At 51.2% G+C, this 20,758-nt stretch overlaps 2 protein-coding genes across 5 annotated transcripts in view; one reads left to right on the top strand and one right to left on the bottom strand.

Annotated features, from left to right (window-relative positions):
• PELP1 (proline, glutamate and leucine rich protein 1) overlaps window positions 1–20,758 on the bottom strand; it is a 45,697-nt gene that overhangs the window by 20,334 nt on the left and 4,605 nt on the right. Inside the window, exon 1 of one of the 2 annotated variants that reach the window (XM_059997151.1) lies at window positions 2,721–2,984. The exons of the other annotated variant lie outside the window; for it this stretch is intronic. Coding sequence (XP_059853134.1) covers window positions 2,721–2,969 — 249 coding nt within the window. The 5' untranslated portion in view covers window positions 2,970–2,984. Of the gene's footprint in view, window positions 1–2,720; window positions 2,985–20,758 lie in introns of those variants that run through there. 2 annotated transcript variants of the gene reach the window in all.
• ARRB2 (arrestin beta 2) lies at window positions 8,346–16,865 on the top strand. 3 transcript variants are annotated; one of them, XM_059997154.1, is made up of 15 exons: window positions 8,346–8,464; window positions 11,362–11,392; window positions 12,023–12,083; window positions 12,196–12,240; window positions 12,513–12,667; window positions 12,961–13,020; window positions 13,390–13,457; window positions 13,591–13,726; window positions 14,019–14,103; window positions 14,392–14,464; window positions 14,759–14,896; window positions 15,608–15,691; window positions 15,777–15,856; window positions 15,935–16,025; window positions 16,317–16,865. In XM_059997154.1, exons 1-15 carry the CDS (start codon window positions 8,442–8,444, stop codon window positions 16,408–16,410), a joined length of 1,224 nt encoding a protein of 407 aa, XP_059853137.1. In that variant the 5' UTR covers window positions 8,346–8,441; the 3' UTR covers window positions 16,411–16,865. The 3 variants fall into 3 exon arrangements, with proteins under 3 accessions (XP_059853137.1, XP_059853136.1, XP_059853135.1); XM_059997153.1 differs by having other exon boundaries at window positions 12,471–12,667; window positions 15,971–16,025; XM_059997152.1 differs by having other exon boundaries at window positions 12,471–12,667.

Genomic DNA, 20,758 nt, shown 5'->3' with positions numbered 1-20,758 from the left:
AGGGGAGGTTGGAGGCAAAGTTGGGAAAGTGGGAATGAAACAAGACTGGCAAAAATGTTCACTGTTAAATCTGGGTGATAAGAGACAGCACGAGCCGGGGTGGGGGTGGTTCAAAATACTATTTTCTCTACTTTTGTGTCACCTGAGATTTTCCAGAAGTTTTTTTCTTTTTTTTTTTAACTACACACGAAAACAAATCAAAGCCCAGTTGTGTGGGTATGGGGGAAGGAGGTTGAGTGTATATGTACAATGAATAAATAATTTCCATATGGTGTAATAAAGAACAGCTAATCATAGGTGGTTTGGAAAGGTTTCCCAAAGGCAGTGACAAACAAACATTGAGTTGAAAAGATTTGGGGGACTGTTGGGGGGGAGTGGGGGGGGCGGGTATGGAGAGGCGGCACAGGGAGAGATTCCAAGCACAAGTGCAAAGGCCCTGAGGCAGGAAAGTTCAGGTGCTTAAGGATTTTAAAAGGCAGCAAACAGGTTAAGGATTTTACAAACAGGATCAGCTGTTATGTGGGAAATGAATTAAAAAGAGCAAGACTGACAGCAAGGAGACCAGCTGCCATAATGCAAGCCAGAAACTGTGAACTGTGCTCAGGTAGTTCCATTTTGGTACTGAGTTTGCAGTACCTGTGGGAAAACAAAGTTGGTGATTAAGCGTAGATGGATGGGCCAATCAATGGATCTCTTTTTCTCTCACGCTCCAGGCCTATTTACTTACCTTCATTTCTCATCTCAGCTAAGCTAGAAATTCTCCGAGGAAAAGGATGATGTCTTACTTATCTACCTAGAGATGAGGAATAGTAGGTAACACATAAGAGATACTCAAAAAATCTTTGTTGAATGAAAATCTACGAGGAAGTGAAGGAAACCCACCACACAGGTCCATGTTCTGAGAACTCAATACAACACAGACAAGTAGAAAAAAATTCAAGGCAAGATATACCCAAAAAATATAGTACAGGCAATTTAAAGGTGTTTCCCACATCACCCTTAGATTCTTTACTCAAAATTCTTCTAAGGGAAGGGAGGGTGGGCAAGGGATGAACTGGGAGTTTGGGGTTAGTAGATATAAACTATATCAAAACATATAGAATGGATAAACAAGGTCCTACTGTATAGCACAGGGAACTGTATTGAATATCCTGGGATAAACTATAATGGAAAAGAATATAAAAAAGAATGTATATATGTGTATAACTGAGTCGCTTTGCTGTACAGCAGAAATTAACACAACACTGTAAATCAATTATACTTCAATTTTAAAAAAATGCTTTTAGACATTTAAGAGAAATTAAGCAAGACATTAAGTTCATGTAGCTCACCTTGAGGGAGGAGGGGAAGACTTGAAAGAGATGATGACGGAAATCACACATTTATAAACAGAATAGATAATATTTCAGAAATACTTAGGAACCACATGAATCACAGGAGGGGAACTGGGCTGAGATATCAGAGGCACAGTTTTGTCACCCTCAATGAGGACTAATAAATAAATGAGGTCATCTCTAATAAATTTGGGGCTAAGATTACTGAACCACCCAGCAGGTTGTGATAACCCTCTTCCTGGAAGGAAGCATAGAGCTGGGAAGATCCCGGTAACAAATGTTGGACAAGGAAGAACTCATGTACACGAGTCTTGAAGGATGAATAGAATTTGGGGGAGGGTTAGCGGGAGAAGATGGACCACGGGAGATAATATTAAAGGTGAACCTACTGTAGGTTAGACAGTTATGTCTTCTTAGAATCTGGGTAAGATGATGGGGGTTAAAGCCAGGATGGGGGCAATGGGAAAGACATGGAAAGAAGTGGACAGATCTGAAAGCTACTTAGAGAATAAAATCAAAAGGACTTAACAGACTGTATACGGAGGTGTGTGAGCAAAAAGAAAGTGTTCAGAATGACATCTGGGTTTCTAGCTTGTAGGACTGAATGGAAGTTAGATTCTATTCTGTGTATAATCCAAAGGACTCTTCTAAACCAGTCTACAAAGCGCTGCATAATCTGTTCACTGCCTACTCACCTCATAGCGCCCACTCTCTTCCCCTCCATCTCTGAACCTCAAGCACAATGCCCTTCTTTTCAGTTCCTACCAGAGGACCTTCCCACATGAGCTTTTCGCTGACTGAACCGCCCCTCCTATTTTCTTCCCCTACCCAACTCCTATGATTATCTTTGGGGATCTCAACTTAAACTCCAGTACCTCAAGAAAATTTCTGCAATTTTCCACATTAGGTTAGAGGTCCCTACTATACAATTCTCGTAGTGTTTTGTAACATTTTGTTCATCGCCATCGCATCTATAACTGGAGCGCCCAGCATTTAGCCCTCAGTAAGAGTTCAGTAAATATTTGTTGAATACATCCATTCACTCAGTCGAAACAATCCCCAAAACAGATACTTCCAGATGAAAAAGAAGCTAAAGATCATACATCTAGTGAATGACGGGGCCTGGGATCGAACCCATTCATGCGTGTCTACCGATAGCCTAGCAGTAGAGAAAACGAGGCCCTTTCTCTTCCGAGTTTCTTCGATTCACGGCTGATAAAGGAGAAATGCGTGAATCTCGTCCAGAGTGATACCTGGATCCGCTTTCTGCCCCCAGCTTTCCTTCCCTCCACCTCTCCACTGCAGCTGCAGTGCATCAAGACCCCGGTGCACAAAAGCTGCGCCAACCTTCCAACAGGGCCGCGGGCCTGCGGGCTACAGACTCACCTGGGCCCCGCCCACCGTCCCATGTAGCCGCAATAGGCACATGAGCCCCGGCAAATGTGGGACCGAGCGGGTTGGGGGGTGCACAGGAGAAACGGTGGACCCAGCTCGCGGCTGTAGCAACCCCGACACGCTCTCCAGCAGAAGCAGGCGGAGACGCGGGCCCGAGTTCACCGCCGAGAGACCCCCGGTCCCGCCGGGAACCCCAGCCGCGGAGCCCGCAGACGGCCCGCTAAGAACAGCTGCCGCCATCTTCCCCTGGGCTCTAGAGGTGGCGTGGCGCGATGACGCAAATACCCCGCGACGGACGCCTCGAGGGGAGGGGCGTGAGGAGGGGGCCTTGGTCCTGCGCTTTGCAGTCCGGTCGCCGGCTGGGAGGGAGCATGCGCGGCGTGGAAGGGCCGGGGCGACCCAGCTGTGGGTGTTTAGTTCCCGGGGTGTCAAGGCCTGGTCGGTGGGCTGGGTCGAGGGCGGGAGGCCGGACCAGTGGCGGTTAAAGAACACGTGGTTAGGACTACAGGCGCCGGAGTCCAAAAGCTAGCCTTTAACGTAGGACACTTTCGATCTAGGTATCACTGGCCTGGCCTCGTTGTCTGAAATCATAGATATTGTTAACTACATTTACAACGACAGAAATGATACAATACACGTGCCTTGCAAATACAAATTCAAACAATAAAGAGGGCATAAAGTAAAAAGAGAAACTCCCTCCCCCCCAAGTCCTTCCCCCAGTAATGTGTATACTTTCCTAATATTAGTCTATGCACAAACACATAAATACAGAGTATATTTTACAAGAGCGGGGTCTGTACTTTGCTTTTTTTTTTTTTTCAGTACGCGGGCCTCTCACTGCTGTGGCCTCTCCCGCCGCGGACCACAGGCTCCGGACACCCAGGCTCAGAGGCCACGGCCCACGGGCCCAGCCGCTCCGCGGCACGTGGGATCCTCCCGGACCGGGGTAAGAACCCGCGTCCCCCACATCGGCAGGCGGACGCCCAACCACTGCGCCACCAGGGAAGCCCTGTACTTGGCTTTTGTCACTCGATATATATTGTGGGCAACTTTACGCCGTTTTTTAAGCGGCGCGGTACAATGAAATGGGCGCACCACGAGTTCACAATTCTTTTGCTGAGTACTTCCAGCTGCTCCAGTTTTTTCACTAATACACATTTTTTTAATACAAACACTTTAATGAACATCCTGATACTTCTGTGCATTTTTTTGTACACAAAGTCTTCATAATTTGAATCTAATAAAATTCAAATCCCAGATTCAAATGCAAGGGTGATCTTTTTTCCTCTTTTATTGCACTTTATCTAATCCTTCTTCAAGCCCTGGCATTCTGCCTCCAAAATATACTACCCAGTAGGGTTCATTTTTCTCTATTTCTCCATCTCCAGTGACACTCTGGGCCAAGTAACCATTCTCTCTCACCTGGCCTCTTATGCTAGCCTCCTGCAGTGGCCTCTTCACTGCTCTCCCTGCTCCCCTTTTGGCCCTTTGTACTCCCTTCTCCACGCAGCAACCAGAGTGGTCTTTTCAGATGGAAGTCAGTTCTTGTCACTCCCTGCTTAAAGCCCTTCGGTGGCTTCCAAATATCATGTGAATGAAATCCCATCTTTTCACCTTGGCCTACTAGAATCCCCACGATCTGACCCATACCCACCTGTGACCTCAACACATACCACATAAGTCACTCTCCCTCTCTTTCCCCATCCTTGAGCCACACTAGCCTACTTTCTGTCCTCTGGCAAGCCCATTCCCACCTCAGTGCCTTGGCACATGCTGCTGCTTCTGCCTGGAGAAACGTTCCTTGTATGACTGACGCCATCTGGCCATCCTCAGAAAGGGCTCCTTTTTAAGAAGTTCCCACTCTCACCCCCATCACCCTCAATCACATTACCCTATTTAATTTTTTTTACAGCTCATCACACTATCCAAGATTTATTTTCTTACTTATTCACTGACTGTTGTGTTTTTTTGGCTGCGTTGGGTCTTCATTGCTGCGCGTGGGCTTTCTCTAATTGCGGTGAGCGGGGCCTACTCTTCGTTGCGGTGCGTGTGCTTCTCACTGCGGTGGCTTCTCTTGTTGCAGAGCATGGGCTCTAGGCACACAGGCTTCAGTAGTTTTTGCTCGCGGGCTCTAGAGCGCAGGCTCAGTAGTTGTGGCGCACGGGCCTAGTTGCTCCATGGCATGTGGGATCTTCCCGGACCAGGGCTCGAACCCATGTCCCCTGCATTGGCAGGCGGATTCTTAACCACTGCACCTCCAGGGAAGTCCTCACTGACTGTTTCTTCTGTCTAAAATACAGACCCCATGAGAAGGGTCTTGTCGTCTTCACTATTTTATCCTCATCCCCTGGAACAGTAGTACCTGGCACATAAAAACTGTTCAATAAATATTTGTTGAGTGAATAAATGAATGAGTTTTGGATGTAAGAAACTGCCTTTTTTAATTTTGACAAGAACTAAGCAAAATGCCCTCTAGAAAGTTTGCATCGATTAACACCCCTGCCAACCATGTAGAACAGTGTTCTCTAGTTTATACATCATCCCAAAACTAGGTTTATTTCTTAATTTTGTCAACTGAATAATGAAGAAGAATATCTCCTTCTTTCAATTTGTTTTCATTAGCGAAATGGAGTAACTTCATATGTTTAGTAGACATTTGTGTTCCTTCTCTAGTTTATACATCATCCCAAAACTAGGTTTATTTTTTAATTTTGTCAACTGAATAATGAAGAAGAATATCTCCTTCTTTCAATTTCTTTTGTTTCATTAGCGAAATGGAGTAACTTCATATGTTTAGTAGACATTTGTGTTCCTTCTTTATTAATTATTTTCCCATAACTTTTACCCCTATTTCTATTGGGTTGTTTATCTTATTAATTTGTAGGGACTCTTTGTAGATGCGGGAATGTATTCTTGACTGTTATCTGTGTTGCAAGGTTGCAAGGGATTTTTTCCAATTTGCCTTTTTATTTTGTTATTTTTAAATTTCTTAGCCTTTTTCAAGTAAGGTGCTGTGGTTAAGGGCACAGACTCTGGAGCTAGACTGCAGGGTTTAAACACCAGCTTTGCTTCTTGCAAGTTGTGTGAGTCTGCAAGTTACTTAACTGTGCCTCCCCTTCTTTATCTATGAAGTGGGGATATTGTAGAACATTCACTCATAGGCTTGTGAGGATTAAATGAGTTGATATTTGTAAAATGCTTGGAACAATGTTTGGCACATGGTAGATACTGTACATAAAGTGTAAGCTGTTATTATTTCAAGCCCTGGGGTCTGATATCTTGTGAGGCTTTCCCTAACCTCCAAGGTTATAAAAATATTCTCATGTATTTTCTCCTAATACTTTTATAGTTTTATTCTGTGCATTTAGATCTTAAACCATTTAGAATTCATTTTGTTTAAGGTGTGAGAGATACAACTTTTTTTCCCAAATGGATAGCCAATTGTCCCAACCCTATCTAGTGAATCTGCCATTATTTCTCCATGTGGGTGTGTATCTGGACACTCTATTCTGTTTCATCGCCACGTTTAGTATGATTGCACCAATAACACTATTTTAATTATCATAACATAACGAATTATCTGGTAAGACAAATGCCTGCTTCACTCCAATTTTTCAGAATTTTCCTGACTATATGTGAAAGTTGATTCTTTTGATAATGTTTAGAATCCGGTTCCCCCCCCAATAAAGTCTCATTATTATTTTGATACAGCATTAAATTTATAGGCAATATGAGAAATGATGTCTTTGTAATGATGGTTTTTCCCACTATGATTATATGGTGTATCTCTTTCATTCTTTCCAGCCTTCTTTAATATTCTAAAGTTGTCTTTATATTAGTATTTTTTTTAATACAGTAGCTTTAATGCCATGCAGACCACTACCTTTCAGCTCCAAAATCACTTTAGATATGTAGCAATATAGATCTCATTACCTTCTGGTCATGACCCTTTGACAAAAGTGATTCATGAGTTTAAAAGAAATGCATGAGCTAAAGCTCGAAAGGTGTGAAGAGTGAGCTTAGAAGGTGGTGGGAGAACTGGGGGTGGGGAAGTAGCAGCTGGTTAGTAAGCCTGTATTTGAACCTTAAAGATGATTTCAGAAACTTGTTGTGCACATTACTTTTTGTTGCACAGAAAAGTGGAGGGAGAAGGGTGAAGTTAGTTCACTTGGGGGAAACAGGGGAGTATGGGGAAAGAGATGGAAGAAAGAGAATACGTTAGCTCCTTAAGTCTAGGAATGTCCATCATCCATCATCCTCCCCCAGTCCGCTCAATTTTGCCCTAAAAATGACTCTTCAGCCTGGCCCCCTTTCTCCCTTCCACTCTATTGTTCATCATCTCTCCTTGACTAGTTTTCATCTACAACAGCCGTGCCCCACTCCCTCCACCCTCCACACTGCCCAGAATTATCTTCCTAAAGGAGAAATCTCATCCTTTAGGAAGATTTTAAGCCACCCCTTGGCTTAAAAAAACCACTACTGGATCCATGTGTCCTCCACGAGAGGCCCCTGTCTCACTCCTTTACCTGCTATCAATATCCTTCACACTCCTGTTCCAGCCATCCTCCTCAGCCTTATCTCTCCTGCCCTCTAACCCCACAGACACCTCAGAACAGGATGTGCCCCTTGCCTTTCTCTCTCTTTGGAAAACCCTTTCTCAACTTCTGCCCACCCTTCAGAAAGATTGTCCTCAAATGTCCCCTCCTCTGGACAGCCTGCACTGCCTCCATCCCTCCCCCAGTCAAGCGCTGGGAGTCACTTTGTCTTCTGAGTCATACCTCTATTATAGCATTCCTAGAATCATAATACCTCTTTATATGTCTCCTCAACCATACGAGGAAGGCAGGGGCCATGTAAATTCATGTCTGGGTCCCCATCTCCTAGCATAATGATTGGCACAAAATAGGCATGGATGGATGCAGGCGTGCATGAAAGGATGTTAGCTTTGATGAACGGATGGAGAAGGGTGGTTAAGAGAAATGAGGAAAAGTAACCCTGCAAAGATCAAAGACAGACACCAGGGGGAGCTGACACACCACAATAAAGAAGCGGGAGGGCGGGCCAAAGACGGCTACAAGCTCTGGGGTGAGCGGGTGAGAGGCGCGCAATAGGCGAGCATCACGCAACTGGAACCGTTCACCCACGTGTGCCTCTCCTCATCCTCCTTCCTAGACTGTGCTTGATCTCCTGCACCGCCCCCACCACCGCCTTCGCCTCCACCGCCACTAAGAAAGCAAACAAAGGGGAGGGGACCCCTGCAGGGTCCTGGATGCAGGGAACCAATCAGAGGGCTTTAGTCTCTTGGAAGGCGGGCGCCTTCGTTTGAGGAGGCCAAATCAGTTCCTAAGCGGGTGCGGAGGGGCGGAGAGATGGGCGGGAAGAGCAGGGTGTAGCAGCGCGCGCCAGCGAGGGATCCTTCGGGAAGGGTGGGGCTGGAGTGCTGAGGGGAGCGGGTGGAGCCAATCACCGCGCGTGTCTGTGAAGAGAGGGCGGGCAGCGCCGTGGCGCGCGCGATCCGGGCTGACGCATCTGGCCCCGGTTCCCCAGGATCCGAGGCGGGGGGGGGGGGGGGGGGGGGAAAGGAGGGGAGGGGGGAGTGGAGAAAGAGCGGGGGCGCGCGTGCGCAGTGGCGCGGGGAGGAGCAGGGACCTGGCAGCGGGCTAGGAGGCTGCGAGCTAGCCGCGAACCGGGCGGGCGGCGGGCGCGCGCACCATGGGGGAGAAACCCGGGACCAGGTAAGAGAGGTGGGGCCACGCAGCGGGACGTGGGCGGCGGCTCGGGGCGGGTGCCGGGACGGTCCCCAGACAGGAACCCGGGGGAGAGAATCCGGGGGTCGGACTCCTGGGTCCCTAGGGGACAGCCATCCGGGGCCGCACGCCTAGGTCCTCGGGGACGATGAGGGGAACGCATGCCACAGCCCATGCAGAAAGCGAGGGCTGAAGGCGATCAGGAAACCTGCATCTGGGTTCTCGCAGAGATGTGGGGGCCGGACGACTCCAGTACAGGCTGCGATGCAGGGGCGGAGGAGGGCGGAGCAGGTGGCCGGCCCCAAGGGGACGGGTATGGGCAGGCTGGATGCCAGGAGGGGATCGCCCCCCTAGACTCGTTCCGAGCCACTGGAACGCCTCCTGTCCAGTAACCCACAGGCAGTCGGGCTGCCCCAACCTGTCCCAAGGCCGGGTGGCTCCGCTTCCAAACTTCTGCCTTCCCCCGGGTTGCTAGGAGCCACAGCTTCATCTTGGTGGAGCAGAGTGCTTGGCGACCCTCCCCGATTCTGGGCCTTACCCCTCTTCCCGGGGGTGAGGGGAAGCTGTGTCTGCCCTGGGCACGCCATCCACTCCCCGGATGTTTTCTGTGCAATCGAGGCTCCTTCCTTCCACTGACACCCCGAGTTCTCTTTTTTGGTCTCTAGCAAAATCCACTTCCTGTTGTGACCCAACACCCCCAAGGGGGCAGTGGGTGAACGCCTGAATCCCTGGAGAGCAGGAGCAAAAGAGGAAAAAGAGTGGGGCTATTTGCTTCTCTCCGGAGAGGATCAGGAATGGGGGCCTGGTTCTGGTCTGTCACTTGTTCTGCAAAAAAATTTTTACCAGCCCTACCACTCCCCACCCGTAGAGTAGGAAAGCATAGGTTTCTGAGCACCAAGTCAACTGATATTGGAGAGATGATCGGAGGGAGGATTGGTGTCCTGGATTAGGGGTTAAACACAGAGAAAGGGGAAGTTGCTGACTTGAGGGAGGCCCCAGATTTCCGTTATGTGGTTCAGGGAGGGGGACGGATGGACCAACGGGGAACTGCTGACTTGGCACAATTCCTCCCACCCCCATCAAATTCTGGGCCACAGGAAATGGAGAGAATAGCAGGAAGTGTGAAGGGGCATCTGCTTCTGCTGCCCCCTGCCCCCTCACTGGGTACCTCTCTGGTCATGCCAACCTCAGTATACACACTGCTCCTCCCTAGCCCGCAGGAGGCTGGCTGGGTTAGAATCTAAAGGGCAGGTGCCCTGCAGCTACTTCAGGGCAATTACCCCAGAGCCACACTCCAGTTGTCCAACGGATTGTGGCTGTCCCAACCCTCTGCCAGTACTCCTAATAGGAAGAAACACTAGGACAAAGAGGAAAACCAGAAGCAAAGGGGAGGGAGAGCTGCAGGATGCCACAGCAGTCAGCCCCCAAGTGGGGACAGGAGATAGGGTGCTTATCCTAGCTGCCACCTTACCAATGTTTGCTCTTCTTTAGTAGATGGGGATACCTGGGAGCCTCCATACCCTATGCCTTATAGTCTTTGGATAGCTTGGCCTTCTGGGAAGAAGGGGCATGTGAAGTTGTTATAGCAAAAACTGGGGTGGTGGAGTTAGAGGAGGGATGGGCCACTTGGCAGGATTTCAATTTCTGCTACCTGGGGACCCTTCACAGATATCACTACGGAGGCAGAGTGGATTGGGAGGAGTAAGATGGTGCAGCAAAGAATAGGCCCACAGTGGCCAGGACACAGGGGTTGCCAGACACCTCCCTACCCTCCCAGCAATGGGTGGAGTCCAGGCTTTGATTGTTCAGCAACTGGAAAGTGAATCTCCTTCACTCCAACAAACCTAATGCCAATAACAGAGGCAGGATAGTACAATAGTTTAGTGATGAAGAGCCAGAATACCTGTTTGCACCCACATTCCACCATTTACTCTCTGTGACCTTAGGTAAAATGTTTGACCTCTTCTGTGCCTCAGTCTCCTCACCTGTAAAATAGGAACATTAGGATCTCCCATCATTGGGTTGCTAAGAGTGTTAAATGAGATAACACACATGAAATACTTGCAACAGTGCTGAGCATAGACCATTCATCCAATAAATGTTAGCCAGCATCCTCATGTTTGTCTCATGGCTGGTGCTGTGCTGGGGACACCCAAATTAATAAGGCCTCTGCTGTTCACAGTCCATCTGGTGAGATAGATGATACACAGCTAACTGCCCTTGCACGCTATCACACCATAGGTAAAGCATAAACAACATGTGACAGGAATCCCAAAAAAGGGAGTGACCAGAGTCTGGGCTGGATCTGCTTTCTAAAGGAGGTGATATCTGAGCTGGGCCTTGAAAGACAAATAAGCTTTTAAGCTGCTGAGATCAGAGATGGGGACAGTTGGAGGTTAATGGAGAGTAGGGTCACACTTAGGTACTGCCCATAATAGAAACCATTTTAGAGCCATCGCTCTTTCAAGTACTCCAGCTCTTGTGGGAGGTGGAGACCAGAGATGGAAAGAGAGTTAGGCCTTACACAGACACTACTGCAACCTGTCCATTCAGGTTCCCCTGGGGGAGGTCCTCTGGGAAGAGCCTGAGTGGTTCCTCTGGCTACCAGTGGCCACTGCCATGGGAGGAGGGGAACTACGGGGGGTGAGGGGCATTGACATGGCAACCAGCTTTGAGGGGCTGCCATGCTGGGAGTATTAAGGACCTCTGGTTACCTTTCCTTCTGGGAAGAAGTGGGAACAGGTAGGGCTAGGTAAGGCCCCAAAGCCTCCAGGCAGGAATCTCGGGTGACCTCTGCTTCTCAGGCTGGGAGGGACAAGGTCTTGGCACCGGGGTCCCTGCTGAGTCTGAGGGAGGCAGTGGGGTTTCCCTTTCTGTTTTGTCAGGGTCTTCAAGAAGTCGAGTCCCAACTGCAAGGTGAGTCTCCCACAGTGCTTCTCCCAACCCTCCCTGGACCCTCACAAGGCCCAGCCTGCCCTAGACAGTCCCCAACCCCAAGCTCCCCACTTCCTGTGACAGCTAAGAGCCAACTTCCTTCCCTCCTGAAGCCCCTTGCCGCAAAGGCCTGAGCCAGCCATAGGGCTGGGTGGGGACAGGCTCAGTTCAGTTTGGGTCCCTAAGTGAGACCAAGGGGGAGGGGGCCAGAAGCTCACGCCTGGAGCCCTCTTAGGAGCCAACCCACGGGTGCCTGGGGCTGGGAACAGATAACATCCCCCCAAGCTATGCCTGTTTATCCCAGAAGTCCTTGAGGACATGCAGTGAGGCTCTCTAACTGCCTGCCTAGCGCCAGGTCCTCCTGGACCTACGCACACACAGTGTGCGTTCAGAGGTGCGAAAAGATATTAGGGAGCAGTTAAAAAGCCTCAAGATTGGCTAGTCCAGCAAAGCCTCCCACTCTCCTCTTCCAACCCCACTGGGAGGAAACCAGGAGAAACTCCTTCAGATACCCCAGGCTGGGAAGCCCAGGGTCAGGGCAGCCACTTCTGAGGGCTCTGAAGCCCTGCCACCCGCCTACCCAATCTTCCCTGTGACCCTCTGCATCCTCAGCTCACCGTGTACCTGGGCAAGCGGGACTTTGTAGATCACCTGGACAAAGTGGATCCTGTAGGTAAGTGTGCCCAGAAAGTGGCATCATGTGCCCCAAGAGGGGAGGAAGTTCCTGGGCCCAGGAATGGTGGAGAGGCCCTGACAGGAACTGAGCTCATGTGTCCCCTTCCCAGATGGCGTGGTGCTAGTGGACCCTGACTATTTGAAGGACCGCAAAGGTACTGGCCCTGAGTCCAGGGGCCCCAGGGGAGGGAGGGAAAGAGGGAGGTGGGGAAATGAAATGGGCTGGCATTGAGAGGGGCCCTGGGGAGACGGAGGGCCGAGGCGGAAGCCAGGAGTAGGATTCAGGCAGGTTTTATGCTGCTGAGGAAGGAGCAGCTGCTGCTAGGAGGTGAGGGGACTGTGGGAGGGGGGCTCCTGACCACCCTACCTTGCCCACCTTTGCCAGTGTTTGTGACCCTCACCTGTGCCTTCCGCTATGGCCGCGAAGACCTGGATGTGCTGGGCCTGTCCTTCCGCAAGGACCTGTTCATCGCCAACTACCAGGCCTTCCCCCCAACGCCCAACCCGCCCCGGCCCCCCACCCGCCTGCAGGACCGGCTGCTGAGGAAGCTGGGCAAGCATGCCCACCCCTTTTTTTTCACAGTGAGGACACCCCCACCCTCTGCAGAGCAAGGCGTCTGGGACTGTGTTGGGGGTGGGGTGGGGGGGGTGAGGCACCTGTTAAGGGCAGGTCTGGGAGAAACAGTGAGGAGGGACCCTAGAACCCCTGCTTCAGGGTCACCCTGCACTCAGGAAGCCCTTGCCTCTTTGCCTCCCCCCGGGGCCCCTTTGTTTTTCCTTTCTCTTCTCCAGGAGTCCTCCAACCTCTTAAGTTGAGATTGGGAGGAAGATTCCGGGGCTTTCTGGAAGAACTGAACTCTTTTCTTCTGCCACAGATACCCCAGAACCTGCCCTGCTCCGTCACCCTGCAGCCAGGCCCAGAGGACACAGGGAAGGTACGGGAGGAACAGGGTCCAGCAAGAGCCAGGGGACACACCGGGGGGTGGGAGGAGGCGTCAGGGTGGGACTAAGGGTAGGGAAATGTCCCCGATGGCAGTGGGTGTATGGAATGGTCACTGTTCAGTTGCGACACCTCCTGCTCTTGACCTGCACGGCCCTGAGTAGAGGGGCTCATCTTGTGCAGCGAGGACCGAGCCTCTGCCGGGCCAGGCCTCGGGGAGGCAGAGGCGGAAGACCCAGGCCCTACGCTCCTCAGACCATGATGGGGCAAGAGTCCATGGCCAAGACAGGGAAGTGGGAAGGAAGTGAGTGGCGGCAGTGGCAGAGGCCTTGTGTAAGATGTGACCTTTTCTCACCCTCCCAAGGCCTGTGGGGTAGACTTTGAGATTCGAGCCTTCTGTGCCAAATCACTAGAAGAGAAAAGCCACAAAAGGTGAGAGAAGCAACCTCCCCTCAGGTCTGACCATTCCCTCTGGGTCCCAGGAGCCCCAGGCCCCTGTGGGAGGCGGGAGCGAGTGTCTGGGCATCTGAGGACTGACCCTCTCACCCCTCATCTCTGCCCCCAGGAACTCCGTGCGTCTGGTGATCCGAAAGGTGCAGTTTGCCCCAGAGAAACCCGGCCCCCAGCCTTCGGCTGAAACCACACGCCACTTCCTCATGTCTGACCGGTCCCTCCACCTTGAGGCTTCCCTGGACAAGGAGGTGGGGTGGGGACCCAGCTGCTGCAGACCCGGGGGGGGGGAGGGGTGAAGCCACATGTCAGGATGGTGTTTTTAAAGGAGGCCACCTTAGCTGGGGGTGGGCTTGGGTTTAGAGGGAGGAGGCCTAGCAGTGTGTGTGTGTGTGTGTGTGTGTGTGTGTGTGTGTGTGTGTGTGTGTGTGTGTGTGTGTGTGTGTGTGTGTGTGTGTGTGTGTGTGTGTGTGTGTCAGGGGGCACACTAATAATGGGACCAGTGAAAAAAGATCCCATTAACCTGACCCCCCTACTCAAAAGCTGTACTACCATGGGGAGCCCCTCAATGTCAACGTCCACGTCACCAACAACTCCACCAAGACTGTCAAGAAGATCAAAGTCTCTGGTAGGACATCGGGGTTGGAAAAGTGTCTTAGGGGAGGGAGTTGCTGCAAATGTGGCCTCAGGCATCAGCTCAGCCCCAGGACATAGCCCAGTGGGGAGACCCGAGGGGCTCAAAGGACTCAGGCTGTCTGTCCCAGGATGAGATGGGGGTGGGGTTTACTGCCAGGGGGAGGGTGCGGGTCATCAGAGGGGCCGGGGCCCTTGCCTGGGTCTGGAGTTGGCGGGGGGGGGGGGGGGGGGGGCTGCCGGCACTCCATGCGGAGCTGCTTGGCCCTACCCCACCCCACAGTGAGACAGTACGCCGACATCTGCCTCTTCAGCACCGCCCAGTACAAGTGTCCTGTGGCTCAGATCGAACAAGAGTGAGTAGCACAACAGCCCTGGGTCCCAGCCTCAGGGGGCAAGAGCAGGCCCAGGGAACGCGAGGTTGGGGGGCAATTCTTCCCGAACTGTCTCCACTTACAAGGGCATTCCCTCCAGCTGAGTGGCTCTGAGCTGCTCATTTTATTGAGCAGGTCGAGCCAAAACCTCCTCCCTGTGACCTGTGCCCAAAGAGGGCAGGGGCTAGTGACCGGGGAGAAGCTGCTGGGGGTGGGAGCTGCCCCCTCACCCCATCTGCGCCCCCAGAGTCTCGCTCTCTTGTCCCCATCCCCCAGTGACCAGGTGTCGCCCAGTTCCACGTTCTGTAAGGTGTACACCATAACCCCCCTGCTCAGCAACAACCGGGAGAAGCGCGGTCTCGCCCTGGACGGGAAGCTCAAGCACGAGGACACCAACCTGGCATCCAGCACCATGTGAGGGGGGGCTGGGGGAGGGGAGTCCTGCAGCACAGGAGACAGACACTCGTTCCACGCCAGGTGTGTGCCAGGCTCTATCGGTGAACAGAACAGACCCAAAACATCTCTTACATTCTCGGAGACGGAGGCCAGACAGATCAGATAAATGGCAAAATATAAGGCATGTTCAGTCATAGGTGTTGAGGAGAAAAAGCAAGGCAGAGAAAGGAGATATAAAGCCGCGGCGGGGGCGGGGGGGGCGGGCGCGCAATCCAGAGGTGAATTCTGAGGAAAGATATAAAGGAAGTAGGTACTGCGGATGCGCAGGGGAAGAGCGCTCCGGGCAGAGGGTACTACAGGCACAAAGACGCGGAGGCAGACGGCCCCGTGTGTCTGAGGCGGCAGGAGGGGCCGCAGAGCCACTGCTGGCCTCTGCGGGCCCCGTGCCTCTCGGAACAGCTCCGCCAAGGGTGGGCTGGATTTCACCCACACTGGCGCCTCTGTACACGACCACACACAGCAGGCCTTGAGGCCAGCGTGGGAGCAGGAAGTGAGGTCAGAGGGCTCATGGAGAGCAAGACAGTGCAGGGCTGCCGGGTCACAAGGACTTGGGCTTTTACTGGAGAGAACTGAGAAGATGAGAGGAAGGACGCAGCCGGGTACCTTACACGAGATCAGCCTAGGGCGCAGGGCAATGGGCTCTGGTCCAACTCCTCCTCCCACTTGCAGCGTTAAGGAGGGTGCCAACAAGGAGGTGCTGGGAATCCTGGTGTCCTACAGGGTCAAGGTGAAGCTGGTGGTGTCTCGAGGCGGGTGAGTGCTGGGGTGGGGCGGTGGCGCAGGGCTTTCCTCTGGCGCTGCAGTGTCATCTCATCACCGTGCCTCTCTCTCTCCCCAGGGATGTCTCCGTGGAACTGCCTTTTGTTCTTATGCACCCCAAACCCCATGACCACATCACCCTCCCCAGACCCCAGTCAGGTGAGCTTGCCACCCGCCCAAGCCCCGCAAGGGAAGGCCTGAAGCAAGGCCAGTGGAGGAAAAAGCCGGTCCTTTCAGCAACCCCCCACCCCCCCACTCTCCTCCTCCCCTCAGCTGCTCCTGAAACAGATGCCCCTGTGGACACCAACCTCATTGAATTTGATACCAAGTAAGAGACTCACCCCCTACCTTCCTAGCTTTGACTCTCTTTGGATAGATTCCTGTAACGTTCAAACCTACCCTCTGCCCCTCATTGTTTTTCTCTTGGGGGAGGGATGGTTGAAGCATCCAATAGAGAGGACTTAGCCATGTGAGCTGCCAATTACCTCCCCTTCTCTGTCCCTTCTTGCAAATACCTCCAGCCCCGCGGCTGCCCCAGCACCTCTGTCTCTGGGAGGGGTGTGGGAGGTGGAGAAGGAGGGCTGGAGCCCTCGCCTCACCCCTCCTCTCCACCACCAAGCTATGCCACAGATGACGACATCGTGTTTGAGGACTTTGCCCGGCTTCGGCTGAAGGGGATGAAGGACGAGGACTACGACGACCAGTTCTGCTAGGAAACGGGGCTGGAAGAAGGGCGTGGATGGTGCTGGGAGACGTAGGGGCAGGACCAAGACCCCCACTGTCACCGGGGGGGGATCCCAGCCTCTCGTCCTTTCCCCTCCACCCAGCGGCTTCCTCAACCAACCCCTCCCCTCCCTCCCTCCCCTATCCCCCACCAGATACACACTGGACCCATCTCTTGTGGATCGTGGGCATTAATTTTTTGACTACGGCTGTGCTTCCCCAGCCCCCCAGTGGGTGGCAAGCTGGGTTTGTACCTAAATGTTTTGGAGGGGGACACTGAAGAGGACAGTAGGGAAAGGGCGGGGGGAAGAGCTCCCACATTCAACCTCACACCAACACCCCCTCCTGTCACTATCTCTGCCTCCCATTCCTTCAGGATGAGACCCTTTGGGGGGCAAGGCCAGTTCTTTGCTTCTGAGCATAAAGAAGAAAATAAACCTTTTAATAGGCACGAGCGTGTGTGTTTTCTATGCAGCGTTTAAGGAGCACATAGTGTGCGTACCCATGACTGTCAGCTGTGAGTGAGGACGCAGTCTCTTCTCTGCACCTGCGTGGCACCTGGCCGGCCCATAGGCTGTCAGTAAACGTTTACTGAATGGTTGAGCTGTACCTGAGCTCCAAGGTAAACATGGAAACTCGATTTGGTCAGTCCCAACTCAAAGGTACAGTTTGGTAAAGCCACAAAGTAAACTCACTCATTTACAGAGGGAATAATAACTCACTTCCCTGCAGACTAGATGTTCTTGGGAGGTGCGCAGGGCAGGCCATTCCCTGTTGCAGCTGACACACACGACTGCATGGTGACCTGTCGTGACCAAGTGTGTGCATTTCCACTGCTCTTTATGGTTGCTCAAGCTGTCCACTCCTGGGGCTCAGCGGCACCACGGCTGCAGGCAGAAGCCACACGACACACATCTCTGTGGAGCCTGGTCCTTACGCTGTAACACAGACACCGAGGCTTTGGGCAGCCAAAGGGAGTCATGCTGCTGTGGACAAGTCCAAGAAGCTACATCCTACTGCTGCTCCTCTGACATCCATCAGGGACTCCCAGAGGCTTGGCCGAAGCCCCAGGCTAGGCTGGAGGGAGTTAGCAGTACTCCACTGACATCCCTCACCCCACCACCCACTCCCATTCCTGCAGCCCAACGTTTCTCCTTTTTCTCTTAAGGCTCATTCATTCATTCCATGAACAATCTTGATTTAAACCCCTATTATGTGCCAGGCATAGTATAGGGTTGGCAGTGACCGAAGCAAACATTAAATCATTGCAGTATCTGTGCTCCAAAGGAGAAATGCAGGAGCTAGGGAGTTCTGATCTAGGCTAGGGCTGGAAGAAGATTTCAGTGGAGGTAGTGACCTTTGAGCAGAACACTGGAAGATGAGGAGGAGTTCCAGTATCCCAGGCAAAAGTAACACCACGGGGCTTCCCTGGTGGCGCAGTGGTTGAGAGTCCGCCTGCCGATGCAGGGGACACGAGTTTGTGCCCCGGTCCGGGAAGATCCCACATGCCGCGGAGCGGCTGGGCCCGTGAGCCATGGCCACTGAGCCTGCGCGTCCGGAGCCTGTGCTCCGCAACGGGAGAGGCCACAACAGTGAGAGGCCCGCGTACCGCAAAAAAAAAAAAAAAAAAAAAAAGTAACACCACGTGTGAAAGCAGAAGGGAACAGAGCACATTTCAGAGACTGAAAGAGGCCAGAGGGACTGGGACAGAGACAGCCAGTGGCAAAGTAGTTCCAGATGAGGCTGGTGAGGCAAATGGAGCCACTCATACAGGCCTTTAGTCTATGTTACGGCTCATGACATCTAATTAAATCATGATTTACCCACAGGCTTTAAGTGCTGCCAAAATGCCAATGACCTTGCTTACCTCTCCACAGCAGCAGCCTACCCTGCACGCCCTGGTCTTCTTCATGTGAAGGGACCGTCATCATCCCTCTGACAACCACGAACCTGCTCCTTGACCTCTGAGCTCTTGGCCCGTGGATCTCAAACTTTTTCAGGTGAATCAGAATCCTCTGGGGTACGCGATAAACACACAGCGTCCCAGGCTTCTACCTTCCCCAATTCTGATTCAGTCGATCCCAGGGAGAACCCATGAATCGGGATTTTGAATTAGCACACGCTTTGAGAAATAATGCCTTTTTTCTTTTAGCTTTTCACGTTTTTAATGTTTTTAAGTAAAACAAGCACATGGCTTAAAAAAAAAAAAAATCTCAACAGTAAAGAGTGAACAGAAGGCTCCCTCATGCCCCTGATCCCCAGCCTCCCATTTCTCATTCCCAGAGGCGATCATTATTAGCAGTTCCTTGATCACTCTTCCAAAGACATTCTTCAGACACAGTCATATACATATGAACATATTTCCCCCTTATTTTAAATACAGATAGTTGCACACCCTTCTCCACCTTGCTTTTTTCCCTTAATAATGCAGCTAGGAGAACATTCCTTTAGCAATCCACATAGATCTACCTCATTCTTTTAAAGAGTTGCCTAGGGGCTTCCCTGGTAGCGCAGTGGTTAAGAATCCACCTGCCAATGCAGGAGTCACGGGTTCGAGCCCTGGTCCGGTTAGATCCCACATGCCGCGGAGCAGCTAAGCCCGTGCACCACAACTACTGAGCCTGCGCTCTAGAGCTCGCGAACCACAACTACTGACCCGCGTGCCACAACTACTGAAGCCTGCGCGCGCCTAGAGCCTGTGCTCCACGACAAGAGAAGCCACCACAATGAGAAGCCCGCACACCGCAATGAAGAGTAGCCCCCGCTCGCCACAACTAGAGGAAGCCTGCACGCAGCAACGAAGACTCAATGCAGCCAAAAATAAATAAATAAAATCAATATATTTTTTAAAAAGAGTTGCCTAACTTTCCATTGCCTAGATGTCATTTACTTTTACCAATTTTCTATCGATGGACATGAAGGATGTCCACTCTTGCTAATTCAAACAGTATTACAATAATTATCCTTGAGGATATGTCTTTTTGCACATGCAAAGTGCGTTTGTAGGACAAACTCTTAAAAGTAGAATTGGTGGAGGAATTCCCTGGCAGTCCAGTGGTTAGGACTCCCTGTTTTCACTGCCAAGGCCCTGGGTTCAATCCCTGGTCAGGGAACTAAGATCCCACAAACCACCACGTGGTCAAAAAAAAAAGTAGAATTGGTGGGTCAAAGAGGGTAAGCATCACTACTGTATATAAAATAGATAACCAACAGGACCTACTGTGTAGCACAGGGAACTACACTCAACATCTTGTAATAACCTATAATGGAAAAGAATCTGAAAAAGTATATATATATATAAGTATCCGGCTGGCCAGAAAGGTCGTTTGGGTTTTTCTGTAAGATGTTACAGAGGTCGTTCGGGTTTTTCCACAAGATGTTACAGAACATCTTATGTAACTTACGGAAAACCCGGATGACCTTTTTGGCCAACCCACCATATAAATATAAAAGTATACAGGGACTTCCCTGGTGGTCCAGCGGTTAAGACTCCACGCTTCCACTGCAGGGGGCACGGGTTCGATCCCTGGTTGGGGAACTAAGATCCCACAGAGTGTGGCCAAAAAAAAAAAAGTATATATGTAAAAAGTATATATATATATATATATATAAAAGTATACATATAACTGAATCACTTTGCTGTACACCTAAAACTAACACAACATTATAAATCGACTATACTTCAATAAAAACTTTTTTAAAAAATGAGAAAAAAAAAGGTGAGCGCCTTTTTCATTACTGCCAATCAAGCAGATGACATGGTATCACCCTAGTTTTAATTTGCATCTCTTTGATCATGAGTGAGGATGAACCTGATTTACTGGGTTGATGTTGTTTTTCTAGAAGTACCCTAAGAACTCTTTATATATTAAAGCAATTAACCCTTTGTCATTTATTTTGCTCATATTTGTCCCGCTTTGTCTTCTGAATTTGTTCCTAGCTTTTTTTTTTCTTTTCTTTTTACTGAGGTAAAATTCATATAACATAAAGTTAACCATTTTATTTATTTTATTTATTTATTTTTGCCGCGTTGGGTCTTCGTTGCTATGCATGGGCTTTCTCTAGTGGCGGCGAGCAGGGGCTACTCTTCGTTGCGGTGCGCAGGCTTCTCGTGGCGGCTTCTCTTGTTGCAGAGCACAGGCTCTAGGTGCACGGGCTTCAGTAGTTGTGGCACAAGGGCTCAGTGCTTGCAGCACGTGGGCTCAGTAGTTGTGGTTTATGGGCTCTAGAGCACAGGCTCCATAGTTGTGGCTCACGTGCTTAGTGGCTCAGCAGCACGTGGGATCTTCCCGACCAGTGTCCCCTGCACTGGCAGGCGGATTCTTAAGCACTGTGCTA

The sequence above is a fragment of the Delphinus delphis genome, chromosome 19 (assembly GCF_949987515.2).
Source record: "Delphinus delphis chromosome 19, mDelDel1.2, whole genome shotgun sequence".
Taxonomy (NCBI): domain Eukaryota; kingdom Metazoa; phylum Chordata; class Mammalia; order Artiodactyla; family Delphinidae; genus Delphinus; species Delphinus delphis.
This window is presented reverse-complemented; position numbering and strand designations above follow the sequence as displayed.